Source organism: Nerophis lumbriciformis, linkage group LG33, assembly GCF_033978685.3.
Source record: "Nerophis lumbriciformis linkage group LG33, RoL_Nlum_v2.1, whole genome shotgun sequence".
NCBI classification, from domain to species: domain Eukaryota; kingdom Metazoa; phylum Chordata; class Actinopteri; order Syngnathiformes; family Syngnathidae; genus Nerophis; species Nerophis lumbriciformis.
The window spans coordinates 14,359,450-14,379,667 of NC_084580.2; the positions used below are offsets into that span (position 1 = coordinate 14,359,450).

The 20,218-nt window shown below is 42.7% G+C and overlaps 2 protein-coding genes across 3 annotated transcripts; both read left to right on the plus strand.

Annotated features, from left to right (window-relative positions):
• The first annotated feature begins 381 nt into the window (after positions 1-381).
• Positions 382-20,138, plus strand: prf1.5 (perforin 1.5). Of its 2 annotated transcripts, none has more exons than XM_061928736.1 (5): positions 382-674; positions 18,018-18,281; positions 18,359-18,630; positions 18,764-18,905; positions 18,995-20,138. In XM_061928736.1, the coding sequence occupies exons 2-5, from the start codon at positions 18,024-18,026 to the stop codon at positions 19,880-19,882; spliced, it is 1,560 nt and encodes a 519-aa protein (XP_061784720.1). In that variant the 5' UTR covers positions 382-674; positions 18,018-18,023; the 3' UTR covers positions 19,883-20,138. The 2 variants fall into 2 exon arrangements, with proteins under 2 accessions (XP_061784720.1, XP_061784719.1); XM_061928735.1 differs by lacking the exon at positions 382-674 and adding an exon at positions 17,548-17,817.
• LOC133575855 (macrophage-expressed gene 1 protein-like) lies at positions 14,303-16,741 on the plus strand. Its single transcript, XM_061928734.1, is given in 2 exon segments — positions 14,303-14,891; positions 14,996-16,741. Coding segments are annotated over 2 exon segments (2,145 nt in total). The 5' UTR covers positions 14,303-14,432; the 3' UTR covers positions 16,682-16,741.
• Positions 20,139-20,218: the final 80 nt, after the last annotated feature.

The following is a 20,218-nucleotide window of genomic DNA, read 5'->3' on the forward strand; positions in this document are numbered from 1 at the left end:
TTATGTGTTTTTTTAAAAATAGACTGATTCAATCGGCAGGAATCGAGCGTGAAGACAAATGTTTAACTTAAAAAGCAACCTACAATCTATGCACAAGAATAAATAGACACTGGCTGAAGTGACCTCATGGTTATGGTAAGGTTAACAGCACACAGACGTATGGGTACACACACACACACACACACACACACACACACACACACACACACACACACACACACACACACACACACACACACACACACACACACACACACACACACACACACACATTTCCAGTAAATATGCAGTTGTCCATCTTGCTCTTCTGACAATAAAAGATTCACCCTCCCCCATACATGCACATACACAGCTGCAAGAGACAAGGGAGATCTTGAACATGAAAACAAACCAGCTCACGCTGAGGAAATTGGAACAGCCTCAAGGGGCGAAAGAGAGAGAGATAGAAAAGAGAGAGGCACAAAAAGCCCTGACCCATAAAGTCCCTCCTTGGTGTTTTTCAAACAACGGACCACAGACAAAAGTGAGCCATCCGCTGGAATCTCAGCCAGTCTGCAGCTTTATGTCCAGCACGACCAAAAGTGTAGACAGGCCCTTTGTAGGCTGGCGCCATCGAGACTTTGGAGGAATTTCTGCACAGTTTTGTCGAAAGGGAGGATAAGACATAAACTGAGGTAGGTGTGGACAGTCTCATCAAGTATTCTGGGGTATTTTTCACAACATCTGTGGCAGGATTACATGCTCCAAATTTTTCAAGATCTAAGGATTAGAGACTGATGTTTGACCACTGTGCAACTGTAATCAAAAGTAAACAAGGAGTTAAATTCTTGCAAGAAGGCTTCTTAAATACAGTTTGTTCACCCGCCATTTAGGTACCCATGCCTTCCAAAGGATTCCATACAAGCCGCTTTGTCTTGTGGGCGTTGGCATTGTCGCTCAGCAAGGTTTGTTCCTGTCGACTTGGCTTTTCGACAGAGTGTGAGAAAGCCGCCTTCATTCCCGGCTACAATCTTGCCGGGGAGGGTTTTGATGTGGTCCGGATGCGTCGGACGGGGGCGTATGTGATTAACGTCAAAGCTCATCTGGTTGACAATCACACGTGCACACTGTGTCCGAACCGCTTCCACGATGGACAGGTGACTACTGCCAAACAGGGCAACTCAAATCAAATGTGTCATTGTTCTTACCCCCCCACCTTATTATCATCTTCAGATTCAGAAGCTCCCAGCTGCTGTGCTTGACTGGCGTCCTTTCAGTCGTTGTAGCAAGCAGCTTTCCAGTGCCTTCCACCACTCGGTGGATTCACTTCTGCGCAGCTCGAGCTCGCTGGTAAACAACAACTGGGGCGTAGGTTTGAGCCTTGATAACATCGGAAAGGCAGTGCTGGGAGTTTTTTTACACAGCCCTTAATCACAAGTGTCTCAAAGGGCTGCACAATCCACAACGACATCCTCGGCTCAGACTGTTGTGTTTTGTCTTTATCCTGCCTTCTCCTTTATGTCTGCACCCATGTATTCAGTGATTCGTCCTTCGGCGAGGGGCGGACCTTGAGGCACACCTGCTCGCAATTAGCCCGCCAGTATTTAGGCTGGTCACTAACAGCTTGGCCTTGCCGGTTAATGTATCCTGAACCCCTCTCGTGCAGGCTCCTGCTTCACCTCACCAGACCTCGTACGTTGCCGCTCCTTAGTCCTGAATTCCCTAACCTCTTTTGTGTTTGTTTCCTAGCCTCCCTGAGGTAAAGGGGATTCTTTTGTTGGACTCTTGCCCTGCTCAGTGCGCCCTGGCCTTTTCTCCTGCCAACCACTGAGGAACCTATTTTGTCCAGGTTACATGGTATGCGCTTCTGCCCCATCGCCTTTAGTTATCCCTTTTTGTCTAATTAAATTTTTCATTTTTTGTAATTCCACCTTGTCTCCCGTCTCTGCATCTTGGGGTCACCCCCCTTGTCCAAGACCCTAACACAGATCCCACATCAGGGCAAGACAAAAACTCAACCCAATGGGATACAATGAGAAACCTTGGAGGGGACCGCAGATGTGGGGACCCCCGCTGTGCGACCGGTGCAATGGGTATCGAGTGGCTCTCGTTAATAGTGTGAGGGTCCAGTCCAAAGTGGGGTCAGCAGGGGATCATCTTGAGTGGAGACAAGTCAGCAGCGCAGAGACGTCCCCAACTGATGCACAGACGAGTGGTCCACCCCAGGTCCTGACTTTGAACAGCTAGTGCCACATCTGTGGTCACATAATAACCTCTCCACGCAGGAGAGGGGGGCAGAGCAGAAAAGAGACGGCAGATCAACTGGTCTAAAAGGGGGGTCTATTTAAAGGCTAAAGTATACAAATTAGTTTAAAGATTCTACTGAGGTAGCATCTCTAACTGTTACCGGGAGGACAAGGAAGTAGCAACACAATTCTGGATGTACAAGACTGCCCCCTTTAGGGCCCCCTATTCCACCCCTAAACCCAACGTACAATATTTACATTACTGCATGGATTTGGCCGAAATCTTATAGACACTCTTGAAATGGTTATATTTATTTTATCATAAGATGTATGACATTGTTTTCTCCAACATACATATTTAAATGAGAGAAAAGAAAAAAAATCAGAAGCCCACGGGCCCCAATGTGCTTGGGCCCCGAGTACAACATCCCTTACCTAAACCTCCCCTGAAAGTAAGTAATAACTATTGCATGCATACCGCCATCTAGCGGAAGGTAACGCAAATCAAGTTTATGTAGAGCACAGTGGTGAGTAGGCAATTCAAAGTGCTTTACAGATAACAAGGCAAATAAAATCAGAAACAATAAACTAAATATATACATTCCCATATTGCCATTGAAAATAAACGTAATTTAATTGAAAGCAAAAGGTGAACCCCTTCAAGTACAGTATATGAAATCAATACATTCGAAAAAAATATTCCACTCATATACAACTTCCCCCCTACACATACATGCAAAGAAAAGAGTGCCTATAAATATGTGCATTAATAATAAAATAAACCATCCAAAATGTACACCCCAAAAATTTCCCAAATTTATTGCATACATGCCTGATGTTTTTTAGCGCGGAGATTGGCGCTAGACTATGAAAAAAGACTTGCACATGAGCTGAGCGGTTTTAAAGTCGATTCTCTGAGCGACTGGAGTATTGGCAATGACGTCACAATACGACACGTATTACGATATCTGAGTCACAATATGATACAGTATTGCAATTTTATTGTGAATTGGCGATTATATATATATATATATATATATATATATATATATATATATATATATATATATATATATATATATATATATATATATATATATATATACCCATATATACATATATATACATACACACACACACACACATATATATATACATATATGCATATACATATATAAATACCGTATATATACATATATACATACCGTATATATACATATATGTATATATACATACCGTATATATATATATATATATACATACTGTATGTGTATATATATATATATATATATATATATATATATATATATATATATACATACACACACACACATATATGTATATATACATACCGTACTTAGTACTTTATTGATTCCTTCAGGAGAGTTCCCTCAGGAAAATTAAAAATATATGTATACATATATATATATGTACATCCATCCATCCATCCATTTTCTACCGCTTTTTCCGTTCAGGGTCGCGGGGGGCCCTGGAGCCTATCTCAGCTACAATCGGGCGGAAGGCGGTGTACACCCTGGACAAGTCGCCATCTCATGGCAGGGCCAACACAGATAGACAGACAACATTCACACTCACATTCACACACTAGGGCCCATTTAGTGTTGCCAATCAACCTATCCCCAGGTGCATGTCTTTGGAGGTGGGAGGAAGCCGGAGTACCCGGATGGAACCCAAGCAGTCACGGGGAGAACATGCAAACTCCACACAGAAAGATCCCGAGCCCGGGATTGAACTCAGGACTGCTCAGGACCTTTGTATAGTGAGGCAGACGCACTAACCCCTCCTCCACCGTGCTGCCTATATACATACATATATGTATATATACATACCGTATATATACACAAGTATACATAAATATGTATGTATATACATGTGTATATATATATATGTATATACATACATTTATATATATATCAATATTCTAGTTTGCTGATAAATGTTAAATGCAACCTAAAAAACAAGTTGTGTATATGTACACTAGATGGCAGTATTAATTCATTGGATAATCTGAATCAAAAAACAATTTAAATTTAAAGAATCAATTGCCATCCATGCATAAGCGGTAGAAAATGGATGGATGGATGGGCATCCAATTTCTAACGTTTAACCCTTTCAGCATTGCCCGGTTGACCCCTGAGCAACGCCACAGGTTGCCTGGTTTGAGACAGAGTTATCAGTTCCAACCAAGTACATCCTTTGTCCGGGATGAGACTTGAACCTTTTCAGAGCAGCATCAAAGTTTTCCACCCTCTGTGATAAGACTACTTGGTCAACTGTGTCAAATGCAGTTTAGTAATAGCGAGAAGGAAGCAGGAAGGACTTCGATTGCATGATCTGGAGCAGTGTTTTTCAACCTTTTTTGAGCCAAGGCACATTTTTTTAATAAAGAAAACACAGAGGCACACCACCAGCAGAATAGGTTAAAAAAATGAAACTCCAGGTTGTCGTGCCTTATTTTGAGTTTGTTGTTGTTTTCCTGTGTGTATTGCTTTAGTTCCTGTCTTGCACTGTTATTTTGGTGACCCTTCTTTCCTGTTTTGTTGGTGTTTTCCTGTAGCAGCTTCACGCCTTCCTTTGAGTGCTATTGCCTGACCTGCTTTGTGTTAGCAATCGAGACTATTTAAGTTGTGCGCACGCTATCCTTCTTTGTGGGGACATTGTTGATTGTCATGTCATGTACGCATGTACTTTGTGGATGCCATCTCTGCTTCGCACGCTGTAAGTCTTTGCTGTCGTCCAGCATTCTGTTTTTGTTTACTTTGTAGCAAGTTCAGTTTTACTTTGGTTTTGCATAGCCATCCCTATGCTTTAGTGCCTTTTTCTTTCCCTTTTGTTAATTTTTGGTTTAATCATTACCAGTGTTGGGTTGGTTACTGAAAACCAGTAACTAGTTACAGTTACTAGTTACTTTATTTCAAAAGTAACTCAGTTACTAACTCAGTTACTTACACCAAAAAGTAATGCGTTACTGTGAAAAGTAACTATTTAGTTACTTATTTTTTTCTCCTTTTTTTTTTTAAGGCTCCCATTAATGCCCTTTTAGCCTTAATTTCAGTACTGTTATTGCACTGGAGAATAATACAATGTGTTGATCAACTTGACATGCATTTGCATCACTGAACTCTGCTAAGCAATGTGGTCTACATACAACACACAAAGACAAAGATATGTTTCAAAGGGCCAATTTATTTCAGGCCACAACAAATTGACAAAACTATTTGAAATAGCTGCAACATAACATACATAAGTAACAAACCGCATAATAACAACATAGCTGTAAAGCTGGCTTCACCCAAGGAAGGCACACATGACATACACAAAGCCTAATCAGGCATTTTTTTTCTCTCAAGGAATTGTGAAATAAAATCATGTATTCAGGAGATCAACACTGTAGTGAAGCCCAGAAGACTACACATTTCCCCAGTTTTAGTTTAGAGATAAGGTAAGATTGGCCTGGCCCACTAGCATCCCTCTTTATGTTTGTGAACTTTATAGTCTATACATTTAGAGTGATGTGATAATCAAACACTCTAGAAGTCTAGAATGAAAGAGTATATAAGAGAATTGACAGTGTGTACCTTCAATGATGAGCAGAGGCAGAGTTTGGAGTGTTTTCTTTAGCTCGCTTTCCATGTTTATGTACTCACTGTCCAGGTACTTGGAACATGTTTTCCGTGCCATTTGTTGTTTGACGCCGGCATCATGCTAATTAGCTGCCAGAAAACGGGTGATTCCACTGTAGAAATAGCCTGCATGTCTTCTAGCACATACGCTGCAATGGCTCTATCAATGTTGTCCTGGCTAGCATTGCCTCCGTTAAAATCCTTAGGTGGAGGTGAAGTGGCATCAGAGTCTGTGTCTCTCTTTACTAGCTTCGTCAAAGCATGTTGCTTATGTGGCGTGGCGAAGTTGGGAGAGTGGCCGTGCTAGCAATCTGAGGGTTACTGGTTCAATCCCCACTTTCTACCATCCTAGTCACGTCCGTTGTGTCCTTGAGCAAGACACTTCAACCTTGCTCCTGATGGGTCCTGGTTAGTGCCTTGCATGGCAGCTCCCGCCATCAGTGTGTGAATGTGTGTGTGAATGGGTGAATGTGGAAATAGTGTCAAAGCGCTTTGAGTTCCTGAAAAAGGTAGAAAAGCTATACAAGTATAACCCATTTACCATTTATGTAGCTGTTTCAGCAGATTTGAATTGCTGTTTTGGGCAGTATTCCCGGGTGCGGTCACTGCTGCTACTCACTGCTCCCCTCACCTCCCAGGGGGTGATCAAGGGTGATGGGTCAAATGCAGAGAATATTTTCACCACACCTAGTGTGTGTGTGACAATCATTGGCACTTTAACTTTAAGTAGATGGGATCTTTGATCCAAGACACAACTTACATTTAACTAAAATGTTCTTTTCTTTGTGCTCGACAAAAGAAAAGTAGTGACAATGTATCCATGTTAAGAAACTCGACTTCTGGTTTCGCCATGATGTCTTTTTAGTTGTTATGAGAGTAGCGTATGTGTGTGTGTGTGGCCCTTTAAGATATGACAGCATGTGAGGTAAGTGACGTCAGTGAGTGAGTGGGCGAGAGAGGTGAGGGAGCGCAACAGTGAATGCGTGCAGGTGCTCTAGCTTGGTGGATGGCTACGTGCAAGACACCAATAAAGTCACAAAATTGCAACAAACCGCCGGCCTCGTCATTCACCCTTGAGTCCGGGGCTGTAAAGACCCACTGCCGGGTAAAGTGAAGGGTGTTAGCCCCGAAGTACATAGGCCCTGGAGGAACGTCTCCCCTGCGCTTCGCTCCTCGGTCGAGGAAAGCACGCCTTTTCTTTTCCTTGTGAGACAGAAGGACGACACTTCTTCTGTTTCTAGCCGATACTACATTAAAAAATAACGTAAAATAACGCAGTAACGCATCATGTAGTAACGGTAACTGAGTTACTGAATATAAAAAATAACGCATTAGATTACTAGTTACCGCCGAAACTAACGGCGTTACAGTAACGCGTTAGTCCCAACACTGATCATTACATACCATTTTACCTGCACGCCGTATCCCGATGTGCTCTGCATATTGGGATCACGACAAACCATCCTTGACGCATTCCGACTTCCACAAAGCAATGAACGACCTGCTGCCACCTACTGATATGGAGTACACACGGTTACCCTGCCGAGCTCTATAATCACCATCATCGGCGGTCACTCGAAGCGAGCATGACGATCCTCCTGGTAGGGGGGTATCCCTTTATGGAGGATGCCTGTGCGTGACTTTGTTTAACGTGGGGAGACTGGTGCACAGACAGTCACCACACGGTTCTTGACAGATCCCATTAGGGTCCAGTGGCATGGAGTCCAAGACGACTGTGGACCCTTTTCTGCTGCAGCCTTCTTCCGCCATCCCAGCCGTCCATAGGGTTAGCAATCATCCTGCGCCTGTTCCACCGTTGAGGTCTTGGGTTGCCTTCTTCCGCCATCGCAGCAGTTGTGGTGGTTCTTATATCTACCGTCTTCCGCCTGCTCCGCCGTTGAGGTCTTCACCGTATCCCTGGCTAGGGGGCAGTCAGGTACTAGGCCTTTGCCAAGGGCCACCTGGGGTAACAGTAGTAAAGGGGTTAACCTCCTAGTGCCCCAAGACCTCATAGAGGAGCCTCCACTGCCGGATGCACTTTAACGTCATGCCCAGGACCAGAGCTCTATACAGCACAGACACTCAACAACGGCACATTATTTGCAGGTTATAATTATTGATTTGCAAAAAATATTTTTTGGACCAATTAGGTGAAGTTGCAAAATCTCCCACTGCCATACTTGCCAACCTTGAGACCTCTGTTGTTGGGGTGGGCGGGGTTAAGGGGGGAGGAGTATATATATTCACTGAAATTCAAGTATTTGTTTTATATATATATATATATAAATAAATAAATTTAAAAAATACTTGAATTTCAGTGTTCATTTATTTACACGTATACACACACATAACACTCCTCTACTCATTGTTGTATTTGAAAGTGCAATGCTTTGTAGCCAGTAGCACAGCCTTTGAAGGAGCATAGGTATGGGCAGCATCTGTGAAATTTAATTTGCAGGAAAGGAGTGAGTTTAGGGTTGAATTGTCCATCCTCGTTCTATTCTCTGTTACTATATTTCTAACCATGCTCAACACCCTCTCTGATGACTTGCAAGCGTACTTCTTCTTCTTACTCGTCGTCACCATGACTGCCTCTTCTTCGTCTCCTTCTTGTTGTGTGCGCAGTTGCGCACTCGCCAAAACGTCATAGATGTTATGACGTGACTGGGCCGGCACGCTGTTTATATGGACGAAAAGCGGACGTGACGACAGGCTGTCCTCACTCAGGTCTGCATGGACCTGGAGTGGGCGTGCCTTGTTGTCCAGCTGGAAATCGGGAGAAATTCGGGAGATTTTCGGGAGAGGCACTGAAATTCGTGAGTCTCCCGGAAAAATCGGGAGGGTTAGCAAGTATGCCCACGGCACACCAGACAATATCTCACGGCACACTAGTGTGCCGCGGCACACAGTGGTTGAAAAACACTGGTCTGGAAGATTCAATTGGTCCGGAGTTCAGTGTGTTTTTGCTGTCAAGCTAACTAAAGCCTTCCATCCCATTTACCTTGTTGCACTTTCAGGTTACACAAATATTTAGTCGCTATTAGATCATACTTGCCAACCCTCCCGAATTTTCCGGGAGACTCCCGAAATTCAGCGCCTCTCCCGAAAACCTCCCGGGACAAATATTCTCCCGAAAATCTCCCGATTTTCAGCTGGAGCTGGAGGCCACGCCCCCTCCAGCTTTATGCGGACCTGAGAGAGGACAGCCTTTTTTTTAATGACGGGAGGACAACAGGGTGACAAGAACTAAATCATCCAGACTAGAGATAAATTGTATTATTATGTTTATCTTACCTAAAAATACATATATTTATTAATTTAAAAAAACAACTAAATACATTTTTACTATATTTTGCTAAAAACATCAAAATTAATTGTATTTTTATTTGTATTTTTTCTGACTCCTTATTACATCCAGCCATAGAATTATACATTAAAATAAACATATTGGAAACAATTAATAATTAAATGATCATAATAATTCATTTAAAATGACCATATTTAATTATTAAAATAATTGCTTGTTTATCAACAACTTTAGCATTTTATTCATCACATTTTGAAGCTCTCAGAAGCCAAGTTATGTTATATTCCTTAAGATTTATTTATGCAAGTTTGAAGTATCAATTATCTAAACACAGTTTGGTTTGCATATTTTCAGGATATATATATATATATATATATATATATATATATATATATATGTTTGAAATACTTGACTTGGTGAATTCTAGCTGTCAATATACTCCTCCCCTCTTAACCACGCCCGCGCCCTCAACCACGCCCTGTCCCACCCCTGACCACCCCCCCCACCCCCACCTCCCGAAATCGGAGGTCTCAAGGTTGGCAAGTATGTATTAGATAGGCTACTTCAAATTCTTTTGGTTGGTTGAGTCTAAAAATGGTCGAAATCATAACTTTGTTTGGCAGGCCAATGTATTTTTGGGTTTTCTTACAAAGTGCAGATTATTTTCACACTCAGGTCTGGACTTGTTTGGGGGAAAATAAGCCATGTGACACGTGCGTGGTGTGCGCCAACACATCCTCCTTTTTTCTGGTTTCACTTTTACTTCTGCTTCTAAAGGTCACAGACATGAGGAACTCATAATGAATGCTCCCATTATACATCTCGTTTATAGAGAATAGGGACCATGGGAGCAACAGTTGAACATGGGTCAGTGGGTCCTAAGGGATGGGCGACTGCCTAAGAAGGGCGGGGCGATGTCCTACGTCGCCCCCGGTCGAACGAAAGGGAGTCGGGTCCAGATTCTTGCTGAAAATATTTTGTGGCGTATCCAAGGGATCAATACTTGGACCAAAATTGTTCAATCTCTACATAAACGACATTTGTAAAGTTACAAGGGACTTAAAGTTAGTATTATTTGCAGATGATACATCTGTGTTTTGTTCAGTAGAGAAAACACAGAAGATAATACAAATAACAGAAGAAATTAACAATTTAAAAAGATGCTTTGACAAAAACAGACTCTTTGAATTTCAGTAAAACTAAAATAATGCTATTTGATAACAGTAGAAGAGAAATCAAACAATTACAAATAGCCGGAGTAGATATTGAAAGGGTAAAAGAAAACACATTATAGGGTGTAATAATAGATGATAAAATGAACTGGGAATCTCATGTAAAAAAATATACAACATAAAGTAGCAAGAAATGTCAATAATGAATAAAGCAAAACATGTTCTAGACCAAAAATCACTTCATTGTCATGTCTTGTCTTGGTTTGGTTTTTTATGTCTTGTGAATTTTATGTTTTAGTTTAAAAAGTAACTCTGCTCTTGTTTCAGGTGACTTTCTTTTTGTGTCATAAGTCTGACGTCATCCCTGATCCCTGATTGCTTCCACCTGTTCCCCTTACCCCCATGTGTCTTATAAGCCCACGCCTGCCTTTGTTCTGTGCCAGAATGTCTCGTTGTGTCGTACATCTCCAGATTCATGCCCAAGCCTTGTCTCGTCTTGCTTTGAGTATCCTGATGCTGAATTTTCTTGTTGATATTTTGAGTTTCCTTTTCTCCTCAGCAGAGTGATTTTTTTGTTATAACAATTTGCAGTCGAAGTGGTGAGTTTCAGTTTATTCTTACAGTTCCTGCTTTTCCTCAATTTTTTGAGTGAATTTTTGTTAACTATTTTTCTAGATCAAAAACAGTGTAGAAGTTTTATAGCCATTGTTTGCCCCTCCTATTGGAGCGTTTTTTTTGTTATTGATACATTTTATGGTTGTATTCCGCGCTAAGTATAGTTCGCGATTGAGATTTTTGTTTCTTCCTTTCGGAGTGATTTTCAGTTGTTCCCTTTTTGTGGAACCTTTTCGGCTAGTTGTCAGATATAGCCATTGTTGTATTGCCCTGACTCTGGAGGTTAAAAAGTAACATTCAAAATAAAAGCCTGCTGGATTGTTCTCCACTCTGCATCTGAGTCCTATTCTTGATCAAGTCCTGACATTCATATTCTCTACTGCTCGCTAGTGTTACCATATTTGAGTTATTGTGCAGAAATATGGGGAAACAACTACAAATGTGCGCTACATTCACTAACTGTGTTACAAAAAAGATCAATTACAAACCCCATTTCCATATGAGTTGGGAAATTGTGTTAGATGTAAATATAAACGGAATACAATGATTTGCGAATCCTTTTCAAACCATATTCAATTGAATGCACTACAAAGACAAGATATTTGATGTTATAACTCATAAACTTTATTTTTTTTTTGCAAATAATCATTAACTTAGAATTTCATGGCTGCAACACGTGCCAAAGTAGTTGGGAAAGGGCATGTTCACCACTGTGTTACATCCCCTTTTCTTTTAACAACACTCAATAAACGATTGGGAACTGAGGAAACTAATTGTTGAAGCTTTGAAAGTGGAATTCTTTCCCAATCTTGTTTTATGTAGAGCTTCAGTCGTTCAACAGTCCAGGGTCTCCGCTGTTGTATTTTACGCTTAATAATGCACCACACATTTTTGATGGGAGACAGGTCTGGACTGCAGGCGGGCCAGGAAAGTACCCGCACTCTTTTTTTACGAAGCCACGCTGTTGTAACACGTGCTGAATGTGGCTTGGCATTGTCTTGCTGAAATAAGCAGGGGCGTCTATGAAAAAGACGGCGCTTAGATGGCAGCATATGTTGTTCCAAAACCTGTATGTACCTTTCAGCATTAATGGTGCCTTCACAGATGTGTAAGTTACCCATGCCTTGGGCACTAATGCACCTCCATACCATCACAGATGCTGGCTTTTGAACTTTGCGTCGATAACAGTCTGGATGGTTCACTTCCCCTTTGGTCCGGATGACACGATGTCGAATACTTCCAAAAACAATTTGAAATGTGGACTCGTCAGACCACAGAACACTTTTCCACTTTGCATGAGTCCATCTTAGATGATCTCGGGCCCAGAGAAGCCGGCGGCGTTTCTGGATGTTGTCGATAAATGGCTTTCGCTTTGCATAGTAGAGCTTTAACTTGCACTTACAGATGTAGCGACCAACTGTATTTAGTGACAGTGGTTTTCTGAAGTGTTCCTGAGCCCATGTGGTGATATCCTTTAGAGATTGATGTCCGTTTTTGATACAGTGCCGTCTGAGGGATCGAAGGTCACGGTCATTCAAAGTTGATTTCCGGCCATGCCGCTTACGTGGAGTGATTTCTCCAGATTCTCTGAACCTTTTGATGATATTATGGACCGTAGATGTTGAAATCCCTAAATTTCTTGCAATTGCACTTTGAGAAACGTTGTTCTTAAACTGTTTGACTATTTGCTCACGCAGTTGTGGACAAAGGGGTGTACCTCGCCCCATCCTTTTTTGTGAAAGACTGAGCATTTTTTGGGAAGCTGTTTTTATACCCAATCATGGCACCCACCTGTTCCCAATTAGCCTGCACACCTGTGGGACGTTCCAAATAAGTTTTTGATGAGCATTCCTCAACTTTATCAGTATTTATTGCCACCTTTCCCAACTTCTTTGTCACGTGTTGCTGGCATCAAATTCTAAAGTTAATGATTATTTGCAAAAAAAAAATGTTTATCAGTTTGAACATCAAATATGTTGTCTTTGTAGCATATTCAACTGAATATGGGTTGAAAATGATTTGCAAATCATTGTATTCCGTTTATATTTACATCTAACACAATTTCCCAACTCATATGGAAACGGGGTTTGTAGAATAAAAAATAATGTTGGATATAGAGAACATACAAACCCTTTATTTATCGAATCACAAATATTGAAATTCAATGATTTGGTGCATTTGCAAGCAGCTAAAATGATGTATAAAGCAAACTAAAACCTGCTCCCCAAGAATGTACAACAATTCTTCTCAACAAAAGAGGAGAAATATAACCTTAGAGGAAAATCTAATTTAAAACATTTGTATGCTCGTCCAACACTTAAAACCTTTAGCGTATCCGTATGTGGAATTAAATTATGGAATGGATTAAGCAAAGAAATCAAACAAAGCACGAATATGATTCAGTTTAAGAGACGGTTCAAACTACAAGTGTTCACAAAGTACACAGAACATGAATTATGAACATCTTGAACCCTTTTTATTTTCTTTTGAGATAAAGTAGAAGCATTTAAGTCCCATCTTAAAACTCATTTGTATACTCTAGCCTTTAAATAGCCCCCCTGTTAGACCAGTTGATCTGCCGTCTCTTTTCTGCTCTGGTCCGGTGGCCATGGATGAAGTGCTGGCTGTCCAGAGTCGGGACCCGGGGTGGACCGCTCGCCTGTGCATCGGCTGGGAACATCTCTGCGCTGCTGACCCGTCTCCGCTCGGGATGGTGTCCTGCTGGCTCCACTATGGACTGGACTCTTACTATTATGTTGGATCCACTATGGACTGGACTCTCACAATATTATGTCAGACCCACTCGACATCCATTGCTTTCGGTCTCCCCTAGAGGGGGGGGGTTACCCACATATGCGGTCCTCTCCAAGGTTTCTCATAGTCATTCACATCGACGTCCCACTGGGGTGAGTTTTTCCTTGCCCTTATGTGGGCTTTGTACCGAGGATGTCGTTGTGGCTTGTGCGTCCCTTTGAGACACTTGTGATTTAGGGCTATATAAATAAACATTGATTGATTGATTGATTGAAAGATCATTTATGTATTTAGTATTTGTTTACTTACTATGGTATATTTATTTATTATTGATTCACTGTTCTGTTACAGAGAACAAGGAAATGGGATACAATTGCTATGGAATTAAAAGGGATAGGATTAAATAAACCCTGCTTCTTTCTACTCTTTTTCGGACGTGCTGTAATAAAACAACTGGAAATATGTGATGCATTACATGGTAATTGTATGCATGATCGAAATAAACTGAAACTGAACTGAACTATGAACCCTCACTTATCAGAGAAAACTCAGGTGAACATTAACGGCTTTATGGGACTTGAAAGCAAACCAAAAACGAAACTTAATAACCAAGCACAAGTTCCTGAAAAAAACATCCCCTTTTGGATATGACTAATAGGATAGGAGGAACTCCCCCTGACTCTTTTGTTCAGTAGTCCTTGCCTGCATTTCAGACATGTTCAAGATGAAAGCACCAGTGATTCTCCTGTGGCTCTCTCTTCTTCATCTAGGTTTGTCAATTCCGGTGGGGCGTCCGAGCAACTGGCTAAGACAATGTCGAGCCTCCACAAACCTCTCCATCACAGCCTTAGAGGTGCTACCGGGCGGCGGCTGGGATAATCTACGAAACATCGATATGGGCCGGGTCATGAACCTCAGCTACTTCCAGTGCCAGACTACCGAAGACGGGCTCTACCTCATCCCAGATGAGGTGTTTGTTATACCTCACAAAAAGACGGGAGTGGAAACCAACTCAGAGATAATGAGCTCCTGGCAGGTGCAGCAAAGCTCGACAGCTCGCAGCATTAATGCTGAAGTGTCTTTTTTTTCTCTGCTAAATGGAAAATTCTCCTCTGAGAACCAAAGGATGAAAATCCATCAGGTCCAAGACTCTTCAAATGCAACCAGAGTGCAGGTGAGGTATAAACACATGTATTTTTGTTGAGTCAGTACAAAGGTTTATACCACAATGTTATGAACCATTATACAAAAACATTCTAACATGTATTTTATTTTAAGGTGCGTAACCACATCTAAACCATTAAGGCCTATCCGGACTTCAACTTTGATTCCAGTTTTGCTCAGCAAGCCAAGGAGATAGCGGATGCTATAGAAAATAACCAAACCAGGAATGCAGACTATCTTTCAGAGAAGATGGTTCTGGACTTCGGGACACATGTCATCACCAGTGTGGACGCCGGGGCTACTTTGATGCAGGAGGACTACCTCCGCTCCTCATACGTGTCGGACAGCGTGTCGGACAGTTACAGCGTCAAAGCCTTGGCTGGCCTGAACTTTTTCGATAAGCTCAAGTTTGACATTAGCAGCCAAAACACACAACAGAAATCATCGCTTCAGACGTATCAGTCAAATATTCAATATTCTCTTACTCAAAGCCACGGCGGTGCACCTTTCTATCCTGGCATCACTCTGCAGAAGTGGCAGGAAAGTACCAAAAACAACCTGGTTGCTATTGATCGGCAAGGATTAGCCCTTCACTACTTTATCAGTGAAAACTCCTTGCCTGACCTGCCACAGCCGACAGTTGCCAAAGTTGCTAAATCAGTTAGTAAAGCCATCCAGCGCTATTACAAGGTCAACACTCGCCCTGGCTGTATCGACGTCAACTCCCAGAACTTCAACTTCCAAGCAAACATAGATGACGCTTCTTGCGAGGGCCCCGCTACAAACCTCAGTTTTGGTGGTGTCTACCAGGAGTGTATTCCCATCTCCCAAAACGCAGGGCCACTGTGTGATGCCCTGGCTCAGAAAAACCCTGATACGGGTGCCTTTTCCTGTAAGCCACCTTACTCGCACACTTTACTGAGATCAGAAGTGAGACAGCAAGCCTATACCGCGTATGAATGTTACGATCAGCGGTACTCATGTGGGATCTTTCACATGTTCCATTGCCATCGCCAAGTGTGCCAGGACAACACTTACGTACGCTCAGCTCACATAAACACTTTTTGGTGTTCGGTCAATGGCAATGCTCCCGAGAACTCTGGGTATCTGTTCGGAGGGGTTTATAGCCCGTCCCAAGTGAACCCCATCACCAAGGCAAAAAGTTGCCCATTACAATTCCTTCCACTAAAGTTTTTATCAGATGGCCAAGTAATCTGCGTGAGTAATGACTACGAACTTGGTTTCAAATATTCTGTACCATTCGGCGGTTTTTTCAGCTGTCAGTCAGGGAACCCCATGGGCGGGCAACAAAGTCGCTGCCCCCCCAAGTTCAGTCAACACCTTGCTGCAGTCAGCGATGGCTGTGAAATCCTCTACTGTGTCCAGTCGGGACGGTTCACCGGTGGGCAGCTGCTTCCAATTAACCTCCCCCCTTTCACCAGAGCACCACTTGTTAACTTGCAAGCAACCAACACGGTCATGGTGATGACAGAGGGCGAAAAAAGTTGGGTTAAAGTCGGACAAACCAAGACGTGGAAACTGGCCAACCAGGAGGATTTTCAAGAGGTTTACAAAAGCTTTAACTCGGACCAGAGTCAGATGTCCACCGGGGAAAAGGCAGGGGTAGCATTTGGAGTGATGGGCATGATGGCGCTGGTGCTCGTGGGAGTGGTGTTCTTGGTGAAAAGACGTCGAAGAGGGCTGTCTGGGACGGCGGTGAGGCAAGGTTACGTGGAAATACGTCAAGAGGAAGTTGAGCGCGATGAAGGGGAGGGAGCGATACTGGTTGAGGTTGATTGAAATATTAAGTGACAGCTGTTGACATTTCATATATGGCCCTAGTGTGTGAATGTGATTGTCTATTGTCTATCTTTGTCGACCGTGTGATGAGATGGCGACTTGTCCAGGGTGTATCCCGCCTGGATCCTACCCCAGCACCCCCGCACTCATAAGGGACAAGCGGTAAAAGATTGATGGATGTTGTTTAAAGACTTCTTTGAAAAGCTGTACTTTCACTTTTTATTTTAATAGCATAGTTTAGACTCTATACTGTATATTTATATACACTGTATATCATACCCGATATTAAAGACAATCGTGTGAATGGCCTGAAGTCTTGTACTATATGACTTACAATAAAATACGGTAAATGTAATTTAAAATAAATCTGAGATTTCTTTCACTTTCTTGCTGTCTTTCTCTCAAAGGACTAATAAAGTGCATCCATAATGACAAAAAAATCCACAATGTTATAACTGTGGCTGTGTAGGTAACTTTGTTAGTCATTTATAAAATAAATTACACTTTCCGGGGAGTAATTATGTGTTTTTTTTTTTAATATACTGACTGAGTGTGAGGAGAAATGTTTAACTTAAAAAGCAACCTACAATCTATGCACAATAATTAATAGACACTGGCCGAAGTGACCTCATGGTTATGGTAAAGTTAACAGCCCACAGACATATGGGTACACACACACACACACACACTGACACACACAAGACTCTTCCTCCTGCAAACACACACACACGCATTTCCAGTAAATGTGCAGTTGTCCATCTTGCTTTTCTGACAATAAAAGATTCACCCTCCCCCCATACATGCACATACACAGCTGCAAGAGACTAGAGAGATCTTGAACATGAAAACAAACCAACTCACGCTGAGGAAATTGAAACAGCCTCAAGGGGCGAAAGAGAGAGAGATAGAAAAGAGAGAGGCACGAAAAGCCCTGACCCATAAAGTCCCTCCTTGGTGTTTTTCAAACAACGGACCACAGACAAAAGTGAGCCATCCGCTGGAATCTCGGCCAGTCTGCAGCTTTATGTCCAGCACGACCAAAAGCTTAGACAGGCCCATTGTAGGCTGGCGCCATCGAGACTTTGGAGGAATTTCTGCACAGTTTTGTCGAAAGGGAGGATAAGACATAAACTGAGGTAGGTGTGGACAGTCTCATCAAGTATTCTGGGGTATTTTTCACAACATCTGTGGCAGGATTACATGCTCCAAGTTTTTCAAGACCAAAGGATTAGAGACTGATGTTTGACCACTGTGCAACTGTAATCAAAAGTAAACAAGGAGTTAAATCCTTGCAAGAAAGGCTTCCTTAAATACAGTTTGTTCACCCGCCATTTAGGTAACCATGCCTTCCAAAGGATTCCATACAAGCTGCTTTGTCTTGTGGGCGTTGGCATTGTCGCTCAGCAAGGTTTGGTCCTGTCGACTTGGCTTTTCGACAGAGTGTGAGAAAGCCGCCTTCATTCCCGGCTACAATCTTGCCGGGGAGGGTTTTGATGTGGTCCGGATGCGTCGGACGGGGGCGTATGTGATTAACGTCAAAGCTCATCTGGTTGACAATCACACGTGCACACTGTGTCCGAACCGCTTCCACGATGGACAGGTGACTACTGCCAAACAGGGCAACTCAAATCAAATGTGTCATTGTTCTTACCCCCCCCATCTTATTATCATCTTCAGATTCAGAAGCTCCCAGCTGCTGTGCTTGACTGGCGTCCTTTCAGTCGTTGTAGCAAGCAGCTTTCCAGTGCCCTCCACCACTCGGTGGATTCACTTCTGCGCAGCTCGAGCTCGCTGGTAAACAACAACTGGGGCGTAGGTTTGAGCCTTGATAACATCGGAAAGGCAGTGCTGGGAGGGAGTCGCTCAGAGATGGCCAAATTTGCTCGCTCGCAGCACAGCGTGGACAAGGCCACATTTGCCATCCATGAAATCAGTTGCACTTACTACAGGTAAGTGAGAATGGACAGATAAGAGGAATCGAAACATATTTATCGACACAAGGCAATCCAACGTTTCCTACTCCTTAATTTATGACAGACAACATTCCGAGTATGCTGACCTCCACATTCTTGATCATTTCAGCTATAGGGTGGCTGACCACCCTCAGCTGAGCGCAGAGTTCACAAAACATCTGAGGAGACTCCCGCAGAGTCTTAATACAACCCGGAGCAGAGCCCTGTACAGACGGCTGATCGACACCTACGGCACACACTACATACACCAGGTCAGATCCTAATAAAGTCCCAGACTGTTTTGATTTTGTAACAAGTAATTTTTTTCAGCAATCAAATAATGTTTGATTGTATTTCCAAGGTTCAACTTGGTGGCAAGGTTAGGCGAATCACGGCTTTCAGAACCTGCCTTGCCACACTGAAGGGCTTTTCCGAGTCGGAGATCAAAAACTGCCTGAATGCTGAACTCCGCATGGCCTTGGGTTTCCTCCCTGCTAATGCATCTTTCTCCAACAAATGTGATGACGTCTTAAAGGGCAACATGAGTATGGGCTTTTATCAGGGTTTCATGACCCATAAGATTGAGGTTATTGGAGGGGAGAAGTACTTTCCGGACATCCTTTACCAGCAGGACCCTTCCGATGCCTACCACAGTTGGATGAACAGCCTCCAAAACAACCCAGATGTGGTATCCTACGGGATTTTCCCCTTGCACCACCTAGTGGAGGACTCTCAGATCAGCGCTAACCTAAGAGCGATTATCTCGGAATACATCCAGGAGAACAAGCTACAGGAGGATCAATTTGGCTTCAAGAACTGCTCCCCGACTCCCAACCTGGACCACAACTGCTGTCCTCTGCGGGCTGGCCGAGGGACACTCAAACTGGAAATCCACAGAGCGGCAGGCCTCAGAGCAGACACCTTCACCAAAACAGATGCTTATGTGAAAATTTTCTACAACGGCATGTACGAGGAGACGGAGACAGTGATGGACAACAACGACCCCGTGTGGAACACCACCTATTACTTTGGCTCGGTGGAGCTTGGGCGGGAGTTGAGGTTTGAAGTGTGGGATAGAGATGTTCTGTACAACGATGTGGCGGGCAGATGCCTTATCTTTCCTGAGCGAGGAACTCATTCTCTCAGCTGTCAGCTGAAAAAAGGTGTTTTATACTTTTCCTACACCATTAAATGTGACGCTCACTTGACAGGCTTCAGGTGTGGACGCTACTCCCCCAATGCAGAGTAGTTGACTTGGCACTTTCTTCTTGAAGTAGTACATTGAGCTAATGTGTTTACTTGGAATTGAAAAAAACGTATACGTACCTTATATGGGTTTGTTATCCATACTTATTCCTACAATGGATTTTTTTTAAAGTTACTTTCATATCCTGTAAATTCGACTCACTTTGACAACAACATGTACAAGCTTATAGTGCAATGTAAAAGGATTAGGAATGCCTAAATTGTCTTCACTAATTACAATAAATCTCTTATGGAACAGAGTCTGGTGGTCAATATGCATTTACAAAGATAATGATGCATTTACTTCATCAAAGTTATTTTATTAAACGTAACCAATTCT